Source organism: Curcuma longa, unplaced genomic scaffold, assembly GCF_044706935.1.
Source record: "Curcuma longa cultivar G26 ecotype Majalengka, Jawa Barat unplaced genomic scaffold, ITB_CL_G26_1.1 contig_21011, whole genome shotgun sequence".
Taxonomy (NCBI): Eukaryota; Viridiplantae; Streptophyta; class Magnoliopsida; order Zingiberales; family Zingiberaceae; genus Curcuma; species Curcuma longa.
The window spans coordinates 50,098-59,295 of NW_027431540.1; the positions used below are offsets into that span (position 1 = coordinate 50,098).

At 33.2% G+C, this 9,198-nt stretch overlaps 1 protein-coding gene across 1 annotated transcript in view; it reads right to left on the reverse strand.

Moving 5' to 3' along the window:
- Nucleotides 1-8,688, reverse strand: part of LOC141817558 (uridine/cytidine kinase UKL1, chloroplastic-like) — a 49,696-nt gene extending 41,008 nt beyond the window's left edge. Inside the window, exons 1-5 of the mRNA XM_074705198.1 lie at nt 8,438-8,688; nt 8,223-8,314; nt 6,772-6,841; nt 6,501-6,619; nt 5,680-5,776 (exon numbers count right to left, since the gene is read on the reverse strand). Coding sequence (XP_074561299.1) covers nt 5,680-5,776; nt 6,501-6,619; nt 6,772-6,841; nt 8,223-8,314; nt 8,438-8,654 — 595 coding nt within the window. The 5' untranslated portion in view covers nt 8,655-8,688. The remainder of the gene's footprint in view (nt 1-5,679; nt 5,777-6,500; nt 6,620-6,771; nt 6,842-8,222; nt 8,315-8,437) is intronic.
- Between the last annotated feature and the right edge of the window lie 510 nt (nt 8,689-9,198).

Consider the following 9,198-nt stretch of genomic DNA (forward strand, 5'->3'; position numbering starts at 1 on the left):
GCGATCGAAGACCGCGAAAATTGTCATCAACAAGATAGAGTTTATAGCCAAGTCAGCAAGGTCTAAGCGATTGAAGAGGTTTCAACTGAGAGAAGTAGTATTATATCAGCATCAACATGGGCTCTATAATCAAGACATTTGAGACTCTTGTTTGAAGAAAAATACACTCATTCCAATTCTCTGTGCTCTTCGAAAAGAATTTGTTATGCTCCATGTTGAGCATTGTGCTCGTATACTTCAACTTCAACGACAACTAAGAGCTAGTAATTGTATTCTTTTTATTAGTTGTCATACATTTGTATTTTTTATGCTTAACCTTGTTTAGATTTTTTTTTAAAGTTTCTCTACCTCTAGAGACTTTCTGGAAAGGAGAGATTTAAAATAAGGATTTTATTTTATTTTAATTGTGTGTGTCAATCTCTATTTAGCTTCGTCTTGAATTATTGCATGCTTATTGTGTTTAATATCTTATAAGTTCTTGCATGCTTGTTGTGCTTAATATCTTATTAGTTTTTGCATGCTTATTATGTTGTGTTCTAGAAATTTTGCATACTAAATTGATTGTCAAATCTGATATATTAGTTCTTTAAGTTGTTTAATTAATATTAGTTTTATTTGGTTAATCAAGTTAGTTTTTATTCAGCTGCATACTTTGTATTATTGGTTTAGAATTGGCATCTATCATTCGTAAAATTCTTAAAATGTTACTCACCCCCCTCTAGCGTTGGATTAAATATTATAAATTGGTATCAGAGCGGATTGAGATGATAGTACGTTAGGAAAACTTAGTTAGGTGCATATCTAGGCTAGATAAGGCATATCCTACCTGGTGCATCTACTTAAGCAGAACCAGTTGAAGCTAAGTCAACCCATTCTAAATCAGTTAGACCAAGGGGTTGTATTAAAGTTAGTCAAGTTCTTGATTCTTTTATTAGTTTTGTCTTAGGAAGTAATTGCTCTAAAGTAGGCCCCTGAGTCTTGCCACGATTTGGAAGCTGGTTTAAGAAACTTTTACTTAATTAGTCCAAAGCAAAATCTAAATCTCGCTTAGGGTCAAATTTGAGCTTTGAGTCGGATCGAACTCTAACTCAAAATTACAATAACTTTAATCCAAGCCTAGCCCGAGCCAAATCCAAACCCTAATCACAAGTAGACCAAACCCAAACCAGAACCCTACCTTGGCCTAGCCCTAATACAACTTAAACACTTTATTAATATATTTTTTATGCTACTTACCCAAGATTTGTAAAAGTCTTGGAGAAATTTCCATTTATGAATATGCAGGAAGGATTCAACACAACCTGTCCACCTCTTTTCGATACAATAACTTTGTCCATTGGAAGAGAAGGATGGAATGCATCCTCAAGAACAATATCAAAAGTTGGAAAGCTGTCCAAGATGGAGTCAATTTGCCAAGAAACTCAAATGGTGAGTTGTGGTTTTAGCTCATGGACCGACAGTATCAAGAAAGTTGTCAAGCTAATGCAAAAGCAACCACAATCATCCAATGTGATTTGACTCATGAACAACTTGAGAAAGTTGGATCTTTTAATGACGCAAAGGAGATATGGGAGAAGCTAAAGTCAATAAGGATTCAATTAAACCAATAACAAGTCAGTTCCATTAGGATGAAAATGAAACAACTGAGTCAAAATCAAAGTCTCCATCAGATCTCGATAAGACAATCATCAAAGGTCAAACCAAATTAAAGGTACTTGGGTCAGGTAACATTAATTTAAATACAAATTTATTTATTAAAAAGGATCTTTATGTTGAAAATCTTATGTCTAAGTTACTTAGTATAACTTAACTCTGTGATACTAGAAATAAAGTAGAATTTCTTTCAACTAAATGCATTTTTAAATCTATTAAATAATCAAACTTAACTTGGTTAGAAGTTAGGAAAAATAATGTATATACCATTAATTTACCATCTCCCTCACTCAAGTGTCTTATTGTACAACAAGAGAAAACTATGTTATGACAAAATAGACTATGCCATACACATTTAAGACTCATTTTAAAAATAAGTAAATACAAGTCAAGTAAGAAATAATTCCTTTTGGGTACCAAAGCAACGTGTTCATTATGTTACTATATCGACTCAACTTGTGCTAACTTAAGTTACTATATAAATGCATGTTCAAATCTAACAACAACAACAACAACAACAACCAAGCCTTATCCCACTAAGTGGGGTCGGCTATATGGATCCTTTTACGCCATTGAGCTCTATCTCCTATTATATCATCATTTATATTTAAATAAATTTTATCTTGTTTTATTGTTGCTAACCAAGTCTTTTTTGGTCTACCTCGCCCTCGTTTGATATGCGTATTTGTTATAGTTTCAAATCTAAAGGTTAGAAAATTTATTTTAAATCGAAATAAACCTCCAATTTAGGAGAGATAAATCTTAGTTTTGCTTAGACTAGGTTGAAACTTGCATTAGATTTATTTCATATACTAATGTAGATTTATATACTTATTTACTTGTTTTGTTCAATTTCTTTACTCACTTATTCAATTTTGATGCTTACATGCTTGCCTGAGTTACTTCTTTTAAGCTTAGCTTACTAAACTTCAAGCTTATTACATCTTTCACTTAAGCTTACTTTATTTAAGCTTAATTTTATCAATTCTTATTTTTACTTGATTACTTGCCTTACTTGATTACTTGCTTGCATGCTTACTTACATGTCAACATTTACTTTAATATCTACTTGCTTAATATTGCTTATCTACTTGCTTAATTTTAAATGTTTAATTGTCTAACCTATTGCTTACTTGTTCTATTAGTGCTTATGTTGATTTGTGTTGACCATGTAGTAAACGTTTTAATCTTAAATTTAAGTTTACTAGTTGATTTCAATTGTTTACTTGTCATATTTGTCATAATTGTTTGCTTACTTGCTTGTTTAGTTCAAATGTCTAACTCATTTCGTCGCTTACTTGTTCTATTTGTGATTGACTTATAGTAAACATTCATTTTTGACTCAATGCTTACTTATGATTTACTTAAATTGTTTCATTTAGCACATATTTGACTTGGCTTGACTTAAACCACTTACTTATTCAAGTTCATTTCTTACTTAAGTTCATGTCTTAATTAAAGTTAAGATGCTTACATAATAGCTTGCTTAAATTTACTTCTTTTTTTTAAGCTTTTCTTTTAAGCTTTAAAGTTTACTTGTTTAAGCTTTATTTTTTATTTTTTACATGCTATTAAGTTTTGACTAAACATTTATTTTAGCAAGTACATTAATATTTTTTTTAGATTAATATTTTTTTAAACCTCTCTTCTTTCCTATTTTTGATGTATGAAAAAGGGGGAGAAAGATTTAAAGTTATTTTTCCTAAAGTTAAAATTTTCCAAAGTTTAAATATTTTATATATTAAGGGGGAGTTTGAATTAAGGGGGGAAATTTTAAATAATTTCATTTAATGCATTAATGTATGACTATATTATTTCTAACTTTTATTATACATTAAATGTATATCTCATTCTCAATTATTATTGATTTTAGTTAAATTTAAACTGAGTTTTCATACATCAAAAAGAGATAGATTGTTAGTGCAGAGAGCACCACATTGAACTTTTGATGTATGGCTAAGTTTAAAATTAGTCTATGTGTGATTTGATGAATTGTGTCAAGTGTGCAAGTGCAGGTAACTTGACAAGAAGCAAAGTCCTAGTTATGAATCAGGCAGAGGCTAAGACCAAGTGAGACTAAGCAATGGAAGTTTCAACCAAACAATGGCAAAGCCCTAGTGGGACTAGTTAAGGAAGACCTGATTAAGAACCAGGCAATGAAAGTCCTAACGGGGCTAGGCGGTGCAAGACTTGATTGGGAACCAAATAAGTCAAACCTAGTTGGGAACTAGATGAAACAAGTCTAAGGGAGTCAGCTGGGAGCTGAGATCTTGACAACAAATCCAAACAAGTCAGTTGGGAGCTGAATCTTGGCAACTAAGTCGAGATGGGTCAGCTAGGAGCTGAACATCTAGCTAAGGTATGCAAACTTAATTATAATATTTATATCATATTCATTACACATCATTTTTGTAAGAAAGCATTTTCAACGGTTCCAAGCGATCGGAAGGAAGTTTAGGCGACTGACTAGGAGGATAAACCTGACTGACGGAGTTGGGAGGTTTCAAGCAACCGAAGCGAGGAGCGGGATGACCTCAACGTCTGGGCGACCGAAGAAGGCTTCTAGGCAACCAGAGTTAACGAAATCCAACGATCCAGCAAAATCGATCAAGAACGAAATTTGACCAAGCTCCATGCCAGGTGACCGGAGAGGTTCTAGTCGACCGGAGTAGTGTCATATCAACATCGATATGGATTCTATAAATGGAGGCTCAAGGCTTTTGTTTGAAGAACAACACACTCATTCCAATTCTCTATGCTCTTTGAAAAGATCTTGTGCTATAAAAGGAGGTTCGAGGCTGTACTGAAAAGATGCGCTAGCGCGTTGCGCTCGCATACTTCAACTTCAATCGGCAACTAAGGCTAGTAATTGTATTCTTTTTATTAGTTGTCATACATTTGTATTTATTTATTTTTAACCTTTTTTAGATTCTTTTTAAAAGTTTCTCCACCTCGAAAGTCTTTCTAGAAAGGAAAGATTTGAAATAAGAATCATATTTTATTTTAATCGTGTGTGTCAATCTCTATTTAGCTTCATCGTGAATTCTTGCATGCTTATTGTGCTCAATATCTTATAAGTTCTTGCATGCTTGTTGTTTTCAACATCTTATTAGTTTTTGCATGCTTTATTGTACTAAGTGTTCTAGAAATCTTGCATGCTAAATTGATTGTCGAATCTAGCATATTAGTTCTTTAAATTGTTTAATTCATATTAGTTTTGTTTGATTAATCAAGTTAGTTTTTATTCCACTGCGTACTTTGTATTTGTTGGTTTAGAATTGACATCTATCAGAAAAATTCTTAAAACGCTATTCATCCCCCCTCTAGCATTGGATTAGATCCTACAAGATGCTCCGCAATGTTAAACTTCAACAAATGTGCACATCAAATGAGAAAGAGGAAAACCAAAGAAGACTTGGTTAGCAACAATAAAATAAGATAAAATTTATTTAAATATAAATAATGATATAGTAGGGAATAGAGTTTAATAGCATAGAAGGATCCATACAGTTGACCTTACCTAGTGGGATAAGACATGGTTTTTGTTGTTGTTATATTTATGGGTACATTAGACTTGTTTTTAGGAAAATTAGTTGAGAAGACCATACTCTTAAATTATTCTATAAAAAGGATGTAACCTTCCCCCCCCCCCCCCCCCCCCCCCCCCCTCTGTAAATTATATTTTGTTTTACTTTTTGAGCTTTATCTTTGTGTGAGATTTGTTTCTGTTTATGCTGGTTCACCAGAGCAGACATCAAACAGAGAAACTTAGAGGTTTATTTCAACATTGGTTTGAAGCAAAGGTTGAATAAGCTTCAGATGATAAATAATAATTACTATTAAATTTAGAAATTTATGTATCATAGTTACAAAACTGGATCAGCAGGTTGAACTGGACAGGAGGTATAGTTTGGGCCAATATGGTATTTGATTGGTTGATTGGATTAGGACTTCTCAAAGAACACAATGCATATGATGATAAGAATGACGACCATTTTAGAAGATAAATTAAAGACAAACTGAAACCTGTATCAACGAAAATCTTCATGTCCATCAAGTCACGGACTTGAGCATCATGGAAAACTAGGATGCCTTCTAAAATAATAACATCAGCTGCATTTACCTAGGCAATGAATATAAGTTATAAGATATTAGTTTTTTAACCAAGAAAACAATTCATCACATCTTGAAAATCTTCAACAAATAAATGTAATTCGACATTTCTTCACACAACTGAACCATTATCTTCTAACATTCAAGTTGAAGACTATAAACTATGGAGCTTGACAGGGCGTCCATCTCAAGTTATTAGGAAAATTCCAAGATTTATTATTTAACACCCCTTCAAAATCAAGCTGGGCTAAGCTTGACATGGACCAAAAGTCAATAGAGATCAAGACAAAAGACACATGGCCTTTACACACAAGATCTTGGCAGGTAATTAATTCATAATGAGATAAAATAGAAGAATAATTAGAGGGTGAGCTCAGACTTACAGACTTGACAATAATATGGTTTGAGTAGGGATCAGTTATACCAAAAGGCTAGCTTCTTGGAAATGACAAACTTAGGTCAATGGTGTGATAGTTTCTTAACAAATTAGGAACCATGTTTAAGTGCCTTTCAACAACATTAAATTATCTTATTTAGAAATGCAGATACAAGCAATTAGCTCAACCAATCCTAGCCCCTAGAATTTTAGATTGTGGCAATCAAAAGGAACATAAACTGTAGCCATATATAAGATAAGAAAACTAATTCCTGAAAATAAAGAGATTTTTGGTAAAGCTGAATAGAAGAGTAATCCAATATAGATGGAATGTTTTTCTTAAAGGAATCATGTGCACCTTCCTGAATTCTTCAGAGGAACGTTGATGCTTCTTAAAATCATATATTGGTACATTAACAGAAAGCCCACTTTTGAGCTTCCCCATGCATTCCAAAAGTTGTTCAGTATCAAAGGCATCTGATAAAAAAATATCATATATGAAACTGAAATGAAAACAAAATTTAATAATAGGAGCAAAGAAGCAGAAAATCTCAGTTTTCTACTTATAAAACAGGGTCTTTTTTATGATATTTGCATATACAGTGAACAATAAACAATAATATGATTACCAGGATGATCAAAATTGTAGTCCTGGACATGCTGTGCTTCTTCAACAGTTAACCCACGATAAAATGAATCCTAATACATATCAAGAGTAAATGAATTTCTGAGATTAATGAACTGCTACATGTTTTATACATAATCCCTATTCAAATAGGTACAATGGCACAACATCTACTCTGTGTAATGAAATACTAAAGGGATAAAGAGAGATTTATTCTTCATTATATTCTTCATTAATTAATGTTAAATTCAGTTAGTTTCCTCCTCGGATAATTGCCAATTTGATTAGTCGCATAGTTGGGTTAATTCATCAAAAACAACTAGTTGTTTGGAGGCAAAAGATTCCTAGTATTTTAAAGGAAACCATCCAACTCAATACTATTAACGTTTGAATATAAAAAGTTCATAGAATTTCCATTGTAATTGTAAGCTCATTGAAATAGTTTATAAATCTCAATGCGTTAAAAGCAAAAGGACATATGAACTCCACCACTCAGATAATGATCAATTTGTCTATTTATTCCAGTAATTATTGAAAGCAAAACAAGCACCCAAAGTAGATTGAACAAAATGAATTCAACAACACAACATATAAGAGATTTTCAGATAAACAAGCTTTACATTATGGTATCACAATGTTTTCTCTTAATGACCAAGTTAGATAAACCGCCATTGAATGGAAGAGATTTTTAACCATCAACATAAGAAAGTATCTCAGTGAAGCTTCCAATAAGGATCAATCAAGCTACATATGTTACATAACAAGACAGCTAGAAAGCAAGAGAAAAAGTTAAGTAAAGAACTAAAAATAAAACTCTCAGCTTCATATTGAAAAAGTTAGAAAGATTAAAACATCTACCAAATTGATGGTCATCCCGTTTTTAGGTATGTTTACACCAGTGTGAATACTTCCTAATTTTCCCATAAAATATGCAAAAAAAAAAAAAAACAGTCATCAGTAACCTCGAATCTTCTAGATCTTAGGGCATTAGATTATTTGTTCTCGTACACATTGATCAGACGAAATATTCTCATCAGAAAACAAGTGTGAAAGTTTCGCAGTTAAATAACCCAAAGTTGATTAAGCTGCAAGCTCCAAAGGAGGCCATTAGTTCCAAGCAAGCTTTCAGAAAACTACAGCGTGTACGAAGCAGAGAGGGGTGACTTGCTCGACTGCAAAATACACCAAGTTAAATAATAAAAACAAACTCGTAACCATATAAACCAGCTATTTCTCCCCCTAGAAGTTCCATGCTCTGGGACGAGCTTCTAGTGAAAGACACCAGGAAGAGAGCAAGGATATAACTATCTTCTGAAATTGTACAATATTTCCCCATTGTTCTATGCAATATTTTTCAGTAAGCTACGAAGGAAGCTATTCGGAGGAACAAAATTATAAAATAAAAATAAAAAAAATCAGAAAGAGCGAACTTTGCTAGGGATAAAAATTTCATACTTGATTAACGCAAACGACCCGGTGATCATGAAGCTGCTGGATAATCATGTCGCAGACTGTGGTCTTTCCCGAGGCCGTACCACCAGAAACCCCTAAACGAAAGCCCTCAAAAATCAGCCACCGAGGGACCGATCAAAGACGGAAACTTCTTCAATAAACTCAATCAAGAATCAAACAGCCAAAAGCGAGAGAGAATTGGGGCTTTCCCCATTTACCGATAACGAAGGGCTGTCCCGGGCTGTCGGCCTCGGCGGTGGTGGTGATGACGGGGGAAGAGGAAGAGTAATCGGAGGACTGAATCTGGGAGGCCATGGCGAAGGACGGGGATGAAGGAGCAGAGGCGGAGGCGGAGGCGGAGGTGGAGGAGGAGAGGCGGAGACCGATGAAGTGGGCGACAGAAGGCATCATTTCGTCCCGAGACTTCTCCGGCATCGATGCCGTCGTTGATTCCACGCTATGGTTGTACTTCTCTCAACAATGTGCTCGGTGGGAGATGACGGCGTGTTGACTATTTATAGCTCAAGTTTGAGGGGAGCGATCGGTTTGCAACGCCGGAATACAGTGGAATTTCAAAATCTTTTCATTTTATTTTTTTAATCAAATAAAAAAATTAAGAAAAATAATAGACGGGATGAAAAATACAGTATAAAATAACACATAAGATTTGGACTCACCTTCATACCTTATGTATATCATATTGAGATTTCATACAATTTAGAAGATGTCTTATATAATTTTTTAATTGATCATTAAAATAAAATTAAAAAGATATATATTTTAAAATTATTTTTTCATTTGAAAAATTAATCTATAGTGCATCATAGTAATCGATTCAGGAATATATTATTAATTATAGAAACACCTTAATCATAATTTTGAGGACAATTTCAAACTCTTTAAAGCAGCTTAGAGAAGTAATAAATTTTGACAATTTATTAGAAAATATTATTTTTTTAGAAATTATTAATTATTAATT